Source organism: Electrophorus electricus, chromosome 4 (genome assembly GCF_041902795.1).
Source record: "Electrophorus electricus isolate QZ-2024a chromosome 4, ASM4190279v1, whole genome shotgun sequence".
Lineage (NCBI taxonomy): Eukaryota > Metazoa > Chordata > Actinopteri > Gymnotiformes > Gymnotidae > Electrophorus > Electrophorus electricus.
In genome coordinates this window covers 5985021-6002992 of record NC_137500.1, presented here as the reverse complement: position 1 = coordinate 6002992, position 17972 = coordinate 5985021, and the positions used below count along the sequence as shown (strand labels likewise).

The 17972-nt window shown below is 38.9% G+C and overlaps 1 protein-coding gene across 6 annotated transcripts; it reads left to right on the top strand.

The window, feature by feature from the left end:
• Nucleotides 1-4882: 4882 nt before the first annotated feature.
• Nucleotides 4883-17554, top strand: bnip2 (BCL2 interacting protein 2). Of its 6 annotated transcripts, XR_003410180.3 has the most exons (12): nucleotides 4883-5854; nucleotides 7495-7590; nucleotides 7922-7995; nucleotides 8143-8328; nucleotides 9866-10048; nucleotides 10606-10708; nucleotides 10936-11067; nucleotides 11415-11501; nucleotides 11597-11695; nucleotides 13204-13239; nucleotides 14770-14881; nucleotides 16775-17554. XR_003410180.3 is itself a non-coding variant. In XM_081711989.1 (11 exons), exons 2-11 carry the CDS (start codon nucleotides 5568-5570, stop codon nucleotides 13310-13312), a joined length of 1356 nt encoding a protein of 451 aa, XP_081568115.1. In that variant the 5' UTR covers nucleotides 4883-5170; nucleotides 5515-5567; the 3' UTR covers nucleotides 13313-16409. The 6 variants fall into 6 exon arrangements, 4 of the variants coding, with proteins under 4 accessions (XP_081568115.1, XP_026859019.1, XP_026859020.1 ...); XR_014123102.1 differs by lacking the exon at nucleotides 13204-13239; XM_081711989.1 differs by lacking the exon at nucleotides 16775-17554 and having other exon boundaries at nucleotides 4883-5170; nucleotides 5515-5854; nucleotides 13204-16409.
• Nucleotides 17555-17972: the final 418 nt, after the last annotated feature.

The window sequence follows — 17972 nt, the reverse complement described above, 5'->3', positions numbered from 1 at the left end:
CCGGCTTTTATTTGTGAATAATACCAATAAGAAGCCAAGGCAAACATCTCCATAGTGAGAGACAGAAAAGGTATTTTAAAGTTTCAATTTTATTGGATTATCTTTTGGTTAGCAAAGCAGCATGATCAGACAGAACAAACAGCAGTGTGTTAATTAGAGATTAGACTGAATGATCCTGTGCACACAGTTGAGGAATCAGGACATTACGGCAATGTGGTATGTTTTAGCAACTATCTAAACACCCATCAACCCATTAACACATTAGTTTCCACATCAACGAGTTGCAGCTCAAGGCTTTAAAGACCGTGGCAAGATACACAATAGAAAAGTTACTACAAGGGCACTTGTAGTATAAAACCACAGACACAAACACGCAAGGAAGGAAAAAATAAAAACCCAAACCCATAAGAGCTCTGTGCACTTTTCTTTGTTCATCTGTCAAGAAATTAGTGAAAGCTCACTGTAGTCCTTTCTCATTTGCATACACTAATTGCTAGTTCTTATCATGCAGCATGAACGAACCTCATTTGATAATAAGACAAGAATAATAAATCATACATTTCATCACACCGAAAGAAAAAGGATAGAAAAGTAAATTGCACCTGTTTCTTTTTCATCTGTCTGCTATTAAAAAATGGTCTTTTATTAAAAAAAATAAATAAATACAGTAACGTTTATAAATTTAAACAATTTTTCCATCCAATCCTGGAAAATATTTTCTGGATTTAAATATATTTTAAAAAGTCAGATATAGGCATGTCCATATGCTACATGAAAAAAAAAATGTATTAAAGAACAACTGTGCCCAAAATTATTATTCAAAATTATTTTATAAAATGTACCCTTTGTATTGTAAACCGAGAAAAGAAAAAAAACAAAACACAAATTCCTCAAAATATTGTCTGGACTCTTTCTACATGCATTTTCATCTAAGCCTTTGTTCTGTTTGGAGTGTGAGATCTTGGTTGGTTATACTTCGAAGGTTGTTGTCCCTGCCTAATTATCTCACTGTTAGAGGCCACAAGAGTTCTGTGTGACAGGAAGGTGTACAACCCTCTGCAGTCATGAGCATCAGATATGCTGAGACGAGTTATCTTCAAGAAATATGTCAAGTTAATAGCTATATTCAAATGCATTAGGGCAGTTTAAATATTGCTTAGCAGATTACATGTTAATTGGCATTATTAAGTATTTTTTGACAAAGTAATCACATCAAAATAAGACTGAGCGACGTCTGATTTGCTCTGCCTATTTTCTTAATTTGTAAATTTGTTAAATTGAATTATCCCATAGGTTCAACGACCAAACAATTGTCGGGTGCAATAATCTGTAAAATAAAAAATAAAATAAAAAACCCTCCATTATCTTATTTTATGTATATTTGTATCCACAAGGTAAATAATTTAAGTCTAGTCAACGTGAGATCAAGCGTACCTGACTGTAGACTTTGAATAAGCCAAAGCAGATAATGGCTAGCAATATGCTGCTGCCATCTGGTGGATGTTATGTCTTTGCACTGCTTTTCATTTTGACAAGTTTAATGTTTCCTCCAAAATTAACCACGACCTGCGTTACCATATCACACCGTAATTACCCAGCTAAACAAATAGGCTCTTGCTGTTTATGTCATATTGCCTCCTTAGTAATAAAGCTTTTACAAATCATTTACAAATCATTTCCAGCATTTACAAATCCACTGGAAATAAACAAGCACACATTTCAGATGCTTAGATGTAAAGAAAGATACAGCCTAGACAAGTGTTTCACAACCCAGTCCAAATAACCCACCAGACGGACTATTTGGTGAGATCTTAAGACTGAGCTGTAAACACAATCCACGTTTTGACATCTAAACCTTTCATAAATTTTTTCCCCATTTCCATCCAGTAACCATCTCTACCAGTCTACTGTACCCACAGTCGACAAATACCACATCTCAGAAACCAGTCACCTCTCTGTGCTTTATAAATAGAAGTATAAAACACAAAATATTTAGTAAAATGACTTTAGACTGAAATTATTTAGGTCATTTAAAATCTTAACTGAATGCAGTTCACTTATGATGTTCTGTTTAAGTAAGCACATACACATATATAGCATTACGTTTATGCATGTTTTCACAGGTTTGAGCATAGCTCAAATTCTATTAACACACTCATCATGGACACACTGCCTAGACCAGCTTTTTATTTGTTCCAGTTCCCAATACACCTCATCCAGGTAAACAAGAGCTAGCTACAAAACCTCCTGATCACCTCAGGCAGGAGGGGGAACTGAATATACAAACACACAACCAGGCTGTGGGGACTGAAGAGTATCTTAAAATACTGTGACATAAATAATCCTAAAAGAGGTTTAATGGAACTTTGGACTGGTCATTTTTATTAGGCCATACATAGGCTGCATATTTTCAAGGAGGTGATCATGACCCCTTTTTAGATGTTTAAACATTTCATTGGTATGTGTTTTTGTTGTGATTTTCATTTTAAGTGTCAAAATGCATTGCTTGTTTGGGCTAAAACAGGTTAAATTAATATAAACATACAGTATCTCAGACTTCATGGTTGCTCACTGTTATCAGAGAGGTTTTGGATGGTTCTTGAACATGTGCTGTTTGGGTTTTTGTAACTGCTGGTCCATTAGTTCAACTCAAGGAATGATATCTGAGAACTAGACTGAGTAAGCCAATGAGCTGCCAGAAAAACAGGCGGTAGCTAGAGTGCTAAAAATGTGTGTGTGTGTGTGTGTGTGTGTGTGAGTGTGTGTGTGTGTGTGTGTGAGTGTGTGTGTGTGTGTGTGTGTGTGTGTGTGTGTGTGTGTGTGTGAGTGTGTGTGTGTGTGTGTGTGTGTGTGTGTACATACAAATAAATAAATCTAGGTGATTTATATTTTTAATTAATTATTTTATATTAGGTGAGACTACCCACAACGTAAGACAGCTAAGCAGATGTTGGACATCTTTGGAAGGGTGAACCATTTTTTAAATTAAGTTGTGGAGTAAGGTGACTGGAAACTGAACAGTGATACATTTTAAGTTGCACCAGTAGTTACACCACTAGACCCTTATAGTTGATTACAGAGGTGGGTAGAGTATCCAAAACCTGTAATCGGCTTGAAGTACTGTTTATTTAAAAGAATAAGTACTCAAGTAGAAGTCAAAGTACCTCTTCAGTGACCTCTTCAATGTCCAGTAGTAGTCTGCCACCACTAAGGGGCTCCACATTTCCTTAGTAGTGCTTTTCCATATTACACATAACGATATGTGAGCATAATCAGTTGAAAACTATTTGTCCTGTCTAAGTAGACAGAAGCACCTGCTAAATGCCATACGTATAGATGTAAGCCTAATAGACCAACAACAACAACTATGTTGACAGAGATTCTGTAAACATATTTGGAGCGTGCAAAAATACATAACTTTCTCTGGGTCTTTGTCCTACTTTCATGACTTATGTTTAAGATACATGAGGTTTTCATATCGGTTAAACATTGTGCATACAACATAATCACAAGCACCACATTGGATTTGGTGATCACTCGGTGATTAGTATATGTTTTGGGAATATTCCGAGCTCTTGGCCGAGGTCACTTTACCAGACATTGTACACTTCGTGAGCTTTATTCACATTGTACAAAGGCGACCGATTAGTCTACTGGATAGCTAGGTACGCTCACCCAGATATCCTACTGTGCCCAGCTAACAACTGCGACTGTGTGTGCTCGAAAGAAATATCAGTTATATAACATTAATAACAAGCCTTAATTTTTAGAACGCTGAAACCTTTATAATCTTTATAATGTTGAAAACATACCTCAGTATGATCAATGCTACACAGCCCTTATTTTTCCGCAGAGTACTGTGTAGTTGTTTTAACTTACTGAAGCGAAGAGGTGCTACTCGCTGATCATCTTTAGGGATTTCACCAACCCTCCCACTGTTGACACGTTGTGGCGAAACATACCAAAATATTGACAGTTATAATGGAGCAAAAGTACATTTTCATCTCGCAAATGTACTTGAGTAAGAGTATAAAGTACCCACTTTTGAAGCCACTCCTAAAAGTTCATCTTGTTCACAAAGAATACTTATGTACATGTAACGGAGTAAATGTAGCGCGTTAACTACCCACCACTGGCTGACTGAGGATTCACGATTCATGTTGAATCTTTCCAAGTTCACGCAAATAACTTCACTACTGTCTTCAGTGCACTGGAACTGCCCGCATCCCTGTCTTTTGGCCCCTAAGCAAAGGGGACCTGCCCCTACCCGAAAGCACATGTCTCACACACTGCACTACATCTTGCCCCTTTGGTGCCTCAAGTACAGCAGGCAACTACCCACTTCTTCAAGAAGCATTGGAATGATCCCCAGCCACTTCAAGGTACTTGATTTATCACCAATAAATATCACCACTTACTTCTTTACATTTACATACATTTTCCTTGCTTCTATTCTTCGTGACAGGGTATGCTTTGGTAATTTCTTATTATACTAGCATAGAGATTATTTCCACGGAGATGACAATGCACCATTGTAAGTCGCGTTGAAGTGCTGTATGTAAATGTCCAAACGTAAATGTGTAAATGTAACTAAAACTACTATTTTTCTAGGCACCGCAAATAAGATACCTAGTTGGCTACATGTGCAGAAACATATCCTTGTTTTTTCAGCAACGACAAAGTAAAGTGAACCCAGGAATTGGGGATAATTTTATTTACCATTTAGCTGAAATTTTTAGGTGAAACGCAGGTGCAGACTTTCATCGCAGAGAGGCGAATGAGCAGAGAATAACGACATTCGGATTTAATAACATTATCTTTTGTCGTGAGAGACTTTTGTTTTGAAAGTAACGCAAGGATAAACGTTACAAACTTGTCGCGCAATTCACAACAAAGCCTCCGGAGGAAGAGTTGCTACGGTGGCTGGCTAGCCAACGATGCTATTAAAAGACTATCTACGGGGCTCTGGTGCCTGCTGCCCACACTCAAAGCAGCTAGCGCTTTGGTAGATAAAGTAGTTTGTGAAAGGGACTGGGCGTTTTCGCCGCACGGCTCCCGGTAGATAAGAGATTTACGATCCTTAATCGTCGGCACGAAGCTCGCTGGCTAGCCGTCTAGTTGAGGCTGGCGTCACGGTTTCTCCCGTGGAGGAAGGAAGGAAGGAAGGAAGGTAGGAACTAACGAAAGGACAGGGAGACTGCGCACTACCGGGCCACGAATCGGTCCTGTTCTCGGGAGGTTTCTTAAAAGAGTGTATTTTGGTAAAGTATGCGATAGTTAGACACACTCTTGGCTTCTGTTGACTAAGTGACATGCAGTTATAGGTTTGATGTCTGAAGCTAAGATAGGTGACGAGTCGGCCTAGCTGGAGTAGATTAGCTAGTTAGGTCAGCTACTTCTTTCTCAGATTTTTGGTTAGGTGGGTAGCTGTCTTTACATGTTTGGGGTATTTTGGCTTTAATTGCTACCCGCGGGATTCATTTTACGTTGACTGTCTGGCTCCCATGGCTGCAGATCTGAATGGGAGTAAAAGGGGCTTAAAACAGACTGGCGCAACCAACAAGATTATGAACAAAAGTAGCCCCGAATCAGACACACCCAGGACATCTGAAGCACTTGAAAACACGTCGACAAGTTGCGTCTCGTCATCGGATGAAGTGTTGGAGGACTGTGCGCCCGGTGCTGCAGCGATCTCAGCGGAGAAGGGCGATGGGGCTACCCCGCACAGCCCGGCCCAAACGGGAGGTCCGAAACAGGAAACCCCAGACAATAGACAAAAACACGGACCCGCACGGACGAGAAGCAGAAATCCCGCTAAAACACCACAGAGGGCATCGCTAGAACATAATGAAAGGTAGCGCATAGTTTTGTTTATTGTTCAGTGTATCGGTTATTAGACCCAAGCGTTACAACAACATCCCAAGTGGTACTGCACTTTGAGTGTGGCTACAGGCTGACAAGTGTATTTCCCCTTAGATGTTACATCGCAAAGGATGCACGTTTGGTAGATGTGGGATTGTTCATCACTTCGCAAAAGCTTTTGTCAGTCGCCTTCTTACTGCAGAGGTTACATTGCGTTTCATCGTTGTGATAATCGAATGTCCCCCATTATCACTATACCACCATCTTACACTTTTTTGGTAGTGATAAAAAAGGAAGTCATCTGTCCATGTATCATGAAATGAATGTTACACCAACCTGACTATAAAAGGTCTTTTGACTATCAAAATAATTTGACAAGTGGAGCTGTGTGTTACTTGTGCTTAGCTTCTCATATCTAAAGATGAGAGAGTGAGATTACTCTGTTGTATAGTACATTAATTTAACAAGTAGACAACCAAAAGCACAGTATCCTGGCTGTGAGAGAAGCACTTGTTTCCGCAAATTATATTCACATAATTTATCTTGAACCAGTTCTGGGAACACTGCTAGGAAAGTGTGGCATGAATGATAACATTCCCGCTTGACAACTGGGAGTACCATGACATGGATGGCATGACAGGCAACCAGTGTTTGTATCCCCTAGCTTCTCCCTTTGACATGGCTGAGCAGTTGATGCACAAATGTGCTCTGCTTTATATAATAGTATAGAAGGAATTATTTTGATTTGCAACATTAAAAAAGCTTGACTGAGAAAAGATTTTTCATTTAAAATTAACACACACTTTAAGCACAAAAACTTGCAGTATAACTAGTGTCATTAGGCTAAGGCATTGGGAATAAGGCTCTATGTGTGTCTGGAAGGCTGTTACTAGATTTATTTTAATTTGCAATAATACTGTTGACTAGTTTATCTTGGAAAAGTTGGAATACTGTGTGCTGTCTTTGATTTAACATCTGATAGGATGGTTCTTAATCCAAGATAACATCCCTGAGTGTTTTTTTTGTTTGTTTGTTTTCTTGTGATGCAGAATTGCTGGGTTGGCAATAGCTTGAAGGGATGTGAAACTATGTAGAATAATTCCTCTGACATTCCTTTCTTTGTTGTTAGTGATTTGGAATATGGTAATTTTAGTAGCCTAACTTTCATGCAACAGATTTTGTTGATCATGAACTAGGTTGAGCTTTTGCATTAGCAAATGCATTAGCAAAACCAAATCCATGTGTGGATTACTCCACACGTGACACTGTGTTTCATGTAGATTCGAGAGTGACGTGTGGGCTAGTACTTTCCTGCATGTAGTTAAGTCATTTTTGCATGACATAAGCCCTAATACTGCTTCTTAAGGTCTAAAACACTTAGATGCCATATTAAGCAACAGAGATAGAGGCTGACTTCAGAGACGGTTTCTGAATGAAATACCAATACTGTGCTTCAGGTGGAGCCAGAATGGCTCGTATACATGAATTCTTGGCCTAGTCTATTGGATTTTGTTGAGTGAGTCAACGGCTAATGCGTAGACAGTGAGGGCAACTAAAACACTAGTCCAACCTGATTAGATATGTATGAGACCTCAAAGGTCACCGTTAAAGTGATTGTGTTTAATATTGTAGTTTTGAGCGACAGGAATCAGTCACCACTACAGAAGCTCGTCTGAGGATGGAAGGGGTGGAGCTCAAAGAAGAGTGGCAAGATGAGGACTTCCCCAGGTAAGCACAAATCATCAGAATTTCAGGTCCATTAAGGAAGCAGGCTTGAATTTGACTGCCTCAGTGTGCTTTTCATTTTCAGGTTGTGCATGTGTTCAAAGGGATATCCTGTTATGTTCAAACAAAAACTTGTCAGCCAGACTGTTTAGTCCATTGTGCAGTGGCTATATTGTGTGTGTGTGTGTGTGTGTGTGTGTGTGTGTGTGTGTGTGTGTGTGTGTGTGTGTTTTCTATGTGTTTTCTGTAAATACCTACATTTATATATTTTATGACACAAAAGAGATCCCAAATGCAAGGTTTGAAGTCTAACTTTTATAATATACATTTCAAGACCTTTGCCAGAAGAAGGAGACATTCATCTTGATGACGATCTCTTCACTGGTACCTCTGCAGAGGGAGATTCAGGTATGACCCAAAGACATGCTTCTTAATTTCTAAATAATCCCTAAAGATTCCCTAGGTAATCCCTGAGGTAATCCCTGCTGTTTGCATGTAGTATCTTAACTCTACCCAACCCAGTTGTAAAATTGTTGCTGTCTCTCTCTTTCGCAGCTCCACAGTCATATGGATCAAGTCGTGGCAAGCGAACCAAGAAAAGACTCTTGGCTCCAGACATCAGTCTGAACCTAGATCACAGTGAGGGCTCTCTGCTTTCTGATGAGCTGGACGAAAGCTCAGAGTTAGACCTTGATGGCATGGACACACCCTCAGACAACAGCAACGAGTTTGAGTGGGAAGGTAAGAATGTTGGGATTGGGAAGGGGCCAGGGAGTAGCAATCCCAGTTAGCTTCTCAAGTATGTTGTCTCTTAAAATTCCCTAGGCCCAAACCTAACCATAGGTGGTGAGTTCCAACGACTGTTGGTCCATTGGTTTTAACTAGTAGTCAGTGCTGATATTGTAGGTATCTCTTTAAGCTCTTGTCCACGCGTTCCTTCTTGAGGCATGGGCTGTAGTTCTGACTTTGTGTCTCGTTATTAGAGTCCCTACAGGTCCTGCTGAACGGGCAGTGCACGCTAGCTCTTGGTTAAACAATGTTCTTGTTTTGTGTTTCCACTCTGCTTCCATCCTCTCCCTGTCCTGGATGGATTGTGTCAGTGGTTGGGAGTAGGTCACTGGCCTGCGCTCTGTGGTAAGGTTGCCTGGGTAGACCTCCATGTCAATCCATGCCAAGTTGATTTTATGTGTTCTGTTGGTTTATTTATTTCTGTTGTTTTTGACGATGAGCCTGTTGAACAATTCACTGATGTCAGTGAATCATGAGTCAATCTCTTTTGCTTCATAGTTGATGTGTTCATTTTATGGTTTCAGCACTCAAATTTTTGCATGGTCTCAATGTATGCAAATTATTATATATAAATCAACCTGTAAATTTTAATGACATAAGATTTTTAAGAGTAAACAAATTTATCTTTTTAGAAAATCATAGAAAAATATTCTTGTGGAAGAATAGAGGAGTTGGAGAAAAATGGAAAAAAATTATGTATATTGATTTAAATGTACTTAACAGGAAATTGAGAGTTTATTCCCTCCAAAAAACAACAGCCCGGCCTGCTCGTTTTCTGCCTGGAGTGGTCTCTGATATTAGGAACTACACATACAACATTTATTTTTGAAATCATAGCCATTCAATTCTGTCTTCAAATTATTTATATTTACATGCATGACCTTTAACCTTGTTTGGAATGCATTTTAGTTATTAAATGTTCCACATCTTCATTTCAGAAATGTTTTTTATTTGTTTTTACTTCATTTGAATGTAATTCTATTGTGTGATGGATGCTCTCCAAAGGTTTTTAGAATGAATGATCGATCAGAGCATTAATCAGTATGCATGTAAACATGATCTGTGATGTTCGTACCATAATGATTAGTGTATATTTGATTAGAATGTTGAAAAATGTGTTTTTGGTTCATTTGAGGCTATTAATGCAAATAGCTTGCTGATACCTGAGAAATATATTTCTTCTTCAGAAGGATTTATGACAACATAAAAAATAGCAAGTAATGGTTGAATAAAAATGTCAATAATTACATTTAAATTGCATCTGAAATAGGCTGGATGGCCTTTTGGCCAGTTTGGTTTGGGCAACTAAATCTTGCATTAGGGTGTGTCTAGTGTAGCCCGAGTAGCACAATAGTACCTGAGGGTTAGGAACATGCACTTCCTAGTAGTGTGTACAGCTAAAACTAGGCCACAGTGCCATGGCTTACAGAGAATGCCCCCCAACATGGAGACATTAGCGGTTCTGATCCTCCTTATCCTCACCCGTCAGATGATCTCCCGAAGCCCAAGAGCACGGACCTGTTGCAGAAAGGCATGGAGTCGGTGAAGGAGTACTCTGCTTCCGACGAGCGGGATGAGGGGCGTCGCTGGAGGGTCTTCCGCATCGGGGAGCAGGAGCACAGGGTAGATATGAAGGCCATCGAGTCCTACAAACGCGTCATTAGCCACGGAGGTGAGGAACAACAACCTACTCTAGCAAACTGGCCACATCTAGGTTTCCGTCATTTGTGACGGTTGATAACGAGTGTTTAATGAAATTTTAGTCTTTTACTGCGTAGCATTCACTTCCAGCGACCTACAAAATACCAGTCAGCTGCCCCCTGACTAGATGTTTTCTAATATTAAAACTCTTGTTATTTCCTGCTCTGTGGCCTTCTGTTCGTGTGCAGCTTTGTGGTCAGAGGCAAGTACAGCCACTCCCATCCTTTCCCCCGAGGCCAGAACAGACGAGCAATACTTAATGAAATAACAGATTAGATTTTACATTTTTCTCTTCTGCTGCTACAGCTCTGTTTGTTTGATTTTGCTTGTTTTTGTTAATGTTCAAAGCCCATTTTAGAATAATGTGTATAACTCAGTCCTGCCGAATCAAGACTGGGCTGTACCAAGTTGTTGACGCTGAATGGAGGTGTATTGTTTGGCATGTGATATTATGTGATATTAAAAGGCAAAAAGCAGTGTTTTAAGCATTGCTCCCAGGCATGCTCAGACATGACCCTACTTCCACAGGTTACTATGGAGATGGACTGAATGCTATCATCGTGTTTTCAGTTTGCTTTATGCCCGAAAGCAATCAGCCAAACTATAGATACATCATGGACAATCTCTTCAAGTGAGTTCCCTCTGTTTCTGGTTCCTTTTTTGAGGACCACTAGCATTTTATTGTTTACAGAAGATATAAAAGCCCACATAAGATAAAAAAAAAAAAGGTTCACTCTTTCTTACTCTTTCAAGACTTAAAGCAGTTTGTCTAGCATGAATCCATTTATTGGTCTTGTTGGTGTATTTGGTAAAGCATGCATTGATGCGATCCGTGTAGAATGAGTTTTTCCCGCCCAGGTATGTGATAGGCACTCTGGAGCTGCTGGTGGCGGAGAACTACATGATTGTGTACTTGAACGGCGCCACGTCTCGCCGAAGAATGCCCAGTGTGGGCTGGCTCAGGAAGTGCTATCAGCAGATAGACCGGAGGTGATGCTCACTTCACTGATTCATTCTGATGATAGATAAATAAAAGGCTTGGCAGGCCAATTTAATGGTCTTTTATGACTGACTTTAGACATGATGATTATTGATTAATAAAATAATTATTATTGATTTAAAAAATTTAAAAAGGAAACTGTTGTGTAATAACAGGTATTATGTTTATGGGTGTAGGGTTGGATCTCCACAGACATGCTTGTAGTGTTTTTGGTTTGTGGCATTTTCAGTCTTTCTGTAAACTTCTATTAATTCTGACCTTGAATTTGGCTTTATTTTCAGCTCCAGTCTACAATTTTTGCTATACTTTGTTAGAGTTGCTGTTTTCTCTCTTACAGGCTGAGGAAGAATCTGAAATCTTTGATAATCGTCCATCCGTCTTGGTTCATTCGCACTCTCCTGACCCTCACAAAACCTTTTATAAGGTAAATGCCCATTTGTTGTTTGTCAGTTTACGACTCATTTCCTTATGAATTAGCCGTTTCCTTATGCAGTCTATTGCCTTCGTCTGTCTTTTCAGCTCCAAATTTAGCCAGAAGATTAAATTTGTATACACTCTGACCGAGCTTGCTGAGCTAGTGCCCATGGAGTATGTGTCAATACCAGAATGCATCAAGCAGTAAGTGACTTCCTCAAAGTCCAAGTTTTGCTTCTTCTGTATTGTTTTTGTGGCTCTTATAGCTACATGGCCATTAAATGCCATCTGCTCCTGTATGATTTTCTCCCTTTTTGCATATTTTTCAAATTTGTTTTACCAATAAGGAGGAGGAGCCTGATGAATTAAAAAAGAGAAGAAGGAAAAAAACACTAGACAGGTGCATTCAGTGAATGGTGTGATGTTTGGAGAATAAGGTAATTAGGTAGATGTCAGCTATCCTCTAAGAACATCCTAAAATTGATCTGAAATGAAATAAGATCTTTTGGGGTCATCCTAATTTTTTAATCCAGGCTGCTAAAAGGAACTTCTGAAACAAAAACCATAGTTGCTACCTGTTCAAGCACACAGCTCCTTCTGCCTCTGAAGTTACATATGTCTTTACAAATGTTCCTATCTATATATAGATTACCCTAGCCATATGAAATCTGGAAATTCTGAGCTGTGAAATACCAACATGCCTCAGTGTTTTCTGAAGGTGTCTAAAAGGTTGCACACTGGATACCATAACAGTCTTCTGCTGAATCACAAAGTCACATTTTTCATATCCTGAAATGTCTCCAATAATAATGAATAATCTGCAAAGAAAAACCGTGGAAGAGCTCCAGCGACCTGCAGGTGTACCTTAGCAAACTGCAGTGCTCATCTTAAACTCAAGGGCTGAAAAGCAGCTGACCTAGCTAAGCTCAAATGTTCTCTGTCAAAAGTGTCTAAAATTGTCTGCCTGAAAGCAATTTCTGAATTTTAAAAGAACACGCAGGTTATTGCAGTTTGTTTCAAGGACATGTCTTGGAGGAAATGATGATCTGTCTGTCCGTGAGCTAAGCTAGAACACGGGACAAAAACATAAGAACATTCACACGTGAACGATTTATGAATCAGAAACGGAAAGCTTAGATTGGTTTAATCATGACCAGGTTAAAAACCTTTATCACTTATCTGTAAGTGATTGATATCTTACAGATATCAGTATTAATCTGGTCTGTATGAGCTAGCTGTACAAAATACTCTCTTTGGCATGAGAACTTCATCAGGACAGAGAGCATTTGGTTAGGTGGTGTAACAGTAACTAAGGGTGTGGTGTGGGTCTTTTGGTGTGTGTGTATGTGGGGGGGACCCTTCATTTTGAAATGATATAATAAGCAAACAGATAAGTATCAAAAATGGAGAAAATCCCACATTCTTTTAAAACTGGTATTTTGAAATAACGTAAAATAAATAAATAAATAAATAAATTGAAGACGGCTGCCCCAGCCGTACAGTTTTATCTTAACCATGGATGTTGAATTTGCCTCTACTTCATGAACCGCTCACGTCATGCTCATATCTCTGTAATTGCATTAATGAGAATTCTGTCTGCATCCAAGTGCTTAAAGCACCATGTCTCTTGTTGCCCTGTATGGTTGTCTGCTGTTGGCTGGTAACCCTTCAGAAACGCTCTTATACCTCCTTCTCCCTGCCCTGTTTCTAAGGTTTGATGAAGAAAAAAATAGGAAATCGCGTAAAAGGTATCGGTATATTCAACCAGGCCTTTTGCCAGGGCTCTCGCCATTACTCGCATTACACAAAACTAACAGCTGAATGGTTTTGAAGAACCAAAACAATTCTCACGCATGTATTGTTTGTTGCTGGATCATAATCTGTTAACTCGGGGCCCCTTTACCCTTTTAAACTTTGTTAAAGGATATATACACATTTGGCTGCCATCACTAACAGCATGGTAAATTTAATGGCGGCTGCTCCTTACTCAAGCGGTTCCCTGTTACCAACCAAAAAAAGCAACTAACAATTATGTTTTGAGAATTTAATCTATTGGATCATAGACCCAAGTGTAACAGAGTGGTCCATAGAGAGATCAATCTTTATAATGCCAGCAGTTCTGAAGCAAACACAACACCTTTTGTTTTGCCATTATTGCTTTTTTTTTTTTTGTCATACTTCCTTCAAAACGGCACCTTGCTAATCTTTAACCCAAAGAATAAAAACCTCCAGATTTGGGTGCTGAAGGTACGTCCTCCTGTGATGTAGAATGAATGAACGGTATGTATAACTCAGCTACTCTCATGCTAAAGGGGACAGCGTGGAGGACTTAAGAAGTCACCAGTGGTGCCTGTTTGTTTAGTCACGTGAGGGGTTTGTCTGAGTTGCACGCTTCACAGCTACCTGCATGCTTCTCTCTGTCCTGCCCAGCCCTTTACTCATCACTGCTGTGTGTCCAGATATTCAAGTTAAACTAGCCTTTACCATGGAAGCAAAATGGAACTAAGGGGAATACTTGCATACCTTTTCACTTAATTCAAGTATATCAGGTTTACCCACAGTCATGCAGAAAGTGAAAATTGACTGAAATCTGCACAAGAACGAACATTGAATATGTTTATTAATAAAGCTCTTTGTCCAGTTAGTACAATTAGCAGTGGACCCTTTTGATGTTTGTACCCAAAATACCTGTGATGCCCAGCTGTCCTCTCAGCTAGACGCACTTACCTCAGTTGAGAGACGGACATCAGACAGTCTTCCTAGCAAACGTTACTGGGGTTTACATGCATACTGCGCTTCTCAAACGCAAGTTCTGGTTTAAGTTAAGCTTGCATCTGAACTGATTTGGAATAATAATTGGATTTTCTATTCCATATTCGCTGTAATATTGTGCACATGAAAGGGTCCATGGACCTAATGAATGTCTGATGATCTAAAACATAAAACACGATGTAAAATATCTAGTGAATTAGTTACTCCTCTGCTTGGTTTTTCACAAAAGCTCCTTAACTTAAATAAAATCTCCTTTGATTAAGCTAACCATCGCTGTGCTACACCTGTTGTTCTATTGCCAATTTCCATTTGAATGTAATGAAACTCCGAAAGCAAGGTGAGTGAAAGTTGAAGCATCAGATGTCCGACAGCCACTCGTGTTGTCTGGCCATTTTCACTCATGGTCCTTATTTCCATGCTAAAAGGTGACAGCGTTTGAAATGGCTTTGGTTTGATGGCTTATATTTTGCCTTCTCATTGTAACTTGACTGATTTTTATCCTGTAGGATTGACCAGGACATGCATGGAAAAGAGGAGATGGGAACTGCAGCAGTGCCAGAGTGAAGCTGAAAATGCCGATGTGGAGCAGGGAGTGGTGTGGGGGTGTGTCTGGAAAATGTTGGTGCCTTTTTATCATTCAGTTGCCTGTTACATGTTGGAACTTTTTATGCTTTATTGTATTAATGTGCCAAACCTTGGATAAAATCGCAATGCTGTGCTTCAAGCATTTTTATATACTTTCATGTGTGAACTCAGAGTGACTTGTCATACTTTGTCAAAAATTCCCTTTGTCTTGCGTTCATATTTAAGGCACTCTGGTTTCAAGATAGGTGGCGCATGTTCTACAACATTACATTTAAATATATATTTATATTCAAATGGTGATAAAGGAGAGAGATTAATATATATATATTTTTGCTTCAGACAGTCCTGTTGGGTTTTACATTTGCTTACTGAAATCTCACAGTATGCCTGTTACAGTTTACTGCTGAATACAATGTTTGAATCTTGTATGAGGAAAAGCTTGAATGTTGTGCTTCTATTCACCGAATGCAAACACTTGGAGAAATGGATCAAATTTACTGGAGGTTTTGGTCACAGATTGTACTGAATCATATCAATTGATTTTTGTAGTTCACATTTGTCAAAAGGTTTGGGAAGGGGCTCTTGTATGTTATATTTCTTGCAAGTAAACTTCCACTCAAAAAATATTGTCGTCTTTGTTGGAAATATCGATAAGTACTGTTACCACGTATGTTACTTTCTGACAAGAAGTGATGTGAACCTTTCAGTTGCTTTGAGCTAAGTAATTGAGTCATTCCATTACATAATTAATTAAGGATAATTTTTAAATTCTTAAACAGAGAAAATAAGCTCTAACCTGTTTCTATCAGGGGTATGTAATTGTTTTCCCAGTAGTTATTTCAGTAGTGTGTTGGTGAACCATGGGGTTTTTCAAGAACTGTCCACCGGGGGGCATCATCTCTGCAGTTTTGCATTAAGCAGATTCTACTGCAAATAATTGGTGATTCTGCTGGCTGGAGTGCTTTGTCCCCTGTTCTTGTTTTAAGTTCAGGAAAAGACTGGTGTGTGGTAAGACGTGAGATGGATATCTGCAGCAATGGAATAACTCCTTGTCACGGTTTAAGTCATTCTTTATTTGCAAATGCTTTTTCCTCAAATGTCTCATATCTACTCAGTTGTTTAGTAAAAAAAAAAAAGTACTGCACTGTGATTATCCAACAGTCACAGGTTGTGTTGCTCTTGTAATTGGATTAGACCAGTGAATTTGAGGAAAGACCTTTCAACACTGTCATTGTAAGTGTAATAACATAATAAAAAAATATTTCATTGGCAGCATTTAACAAATGCTCTTAACCAGATAGGTACAGTATTTATCAGTACTTCAGTACATGTGGTTCCTTGGGAAGGCTCATGGTGGTGGTAGCACTTTACACTGCCACATGAGCTATAGTTCCCTTGACCTGATATACCCAGAAGTCAAATTCTTGTAGCTCTGTGCTTAAGACTGTTACACATGCAAGTCAGATCTAATGTGAAATATTGCAACCCCATATTGACATGTTGGCTTTTAGAAATGTATGTGGGAACAATGAAATGATTAAAGCTTTACATGCAGCAAGGATATAGTGTAATTAGTAAAATATGAAGCAAGTCATTTTCCATGGCAATTATGTTTGTAAGTAATGATACTGAATAATAGATAGTTTAAAGCACAATAGTAAACATACAACACACCACTTTATATAGTGTCATGTATGTATTGAACAAATAATTTAAACAATGTCATTGATAGAAAAAAATATAGTAACTATTGCACTCTCTATTACTGTCAGTGACTTACTAAATGTACAGCTGCAGATCAGTCATGAAGCATATCGGAGGCATTTTGGTTCATGACTCTACAAAACAGTTTAATTTCTAATGGGATTAAGGTCAAGATTACCTTTCTAGATTATTGAGTTGTTGATTTACTCCTTTGTTTTGTAGTACTGGACTATTGCATGGCACAACCTCAAGATTTGGATCACATACGGATGCCTCGACATACTGTAGCAAGAATGCTCGTAATTCATTGGTCCCTCAATTACTGCAAGTCATGTTTTACACAATATGGAGGATGCTCCATTGACATGCTGCTGTGCAGAACATTGTATACTGCACAGTGCACACACATTTGGACATTTGACATAGTGTTAGTTGTGATATGGAGTATCCAGGTAGTTTTAAACACTTGATATTTGATTGTGTACTTGAACAGAGTCTGCAGAGGTACATAAAACAGTTTTCTTTTCTTTTTTTTTCTTTTCTTCAAACCCTGAGTATCTGATTCCAATGATCTTGTTTTTGAGAGGTCATATCCTAGTAGTTAATATATCTTTCCACCTTTGGCCTTAAATGTTTAACACCATTAGTTCAATAATGATGTGACGATGTAAAACGTGTATTGTGTGTGTATTATATATATATATATTTATAGTGGCGTCACAATATTGTCTCAGAGAGAGTGAGATGGGGAGAGAGGACACGGTTAGGATGCCCAGAATGCTGTGCGCCTCTTCACAGACTGTAATTTAGTTAAATGTATTGCTTGATTCTGAATGACATGTTATATTAGTTTAATTAACACTTGCATGCCTGTTAATTTCTTTAGGCTAAAGTAGGTGCTTACCCTCCTTGTGTGATTTCAGTTAACCTGTCTCCATTTTTCCTGAAAATCAGTCCTTTCCTGTTTGTTATGCTTTGAATAAACATTGTTAGAATTCTCCACAGATGCTGCAACAGGGAATTTCTCTCTTGCTTCCTGGTGCCAAGACTTTGTGATTTTATAGGGGTAACTGGGTGTATCTTAAAATCCTTGAGTGACCTTCCCAAGGTGGCTTGGTCTGCTATGAGTGTTCATGTTAATAAAAAAATTTTATAGCCGCAAGTGGCAGTTATGGGTTCATGCATGTAAAGGCCCTTGGACCCATGAGTGGTAATAACAGAGAATCAGTGAACTATAATATTGTTGATACCAGATTAAGCGGTTTAATGGTTGACACACAGGCCTTGTAGATCCCTTCTACAAGAGCCCAAGGGCTGATACATGCTTGAACCCAGAACTGCTGCTTGCTGCTATATTATAGATTTATCACTCTATACTTCTTATTTTACAATATTAAACCTCACTTCTCCACTGTTGCCA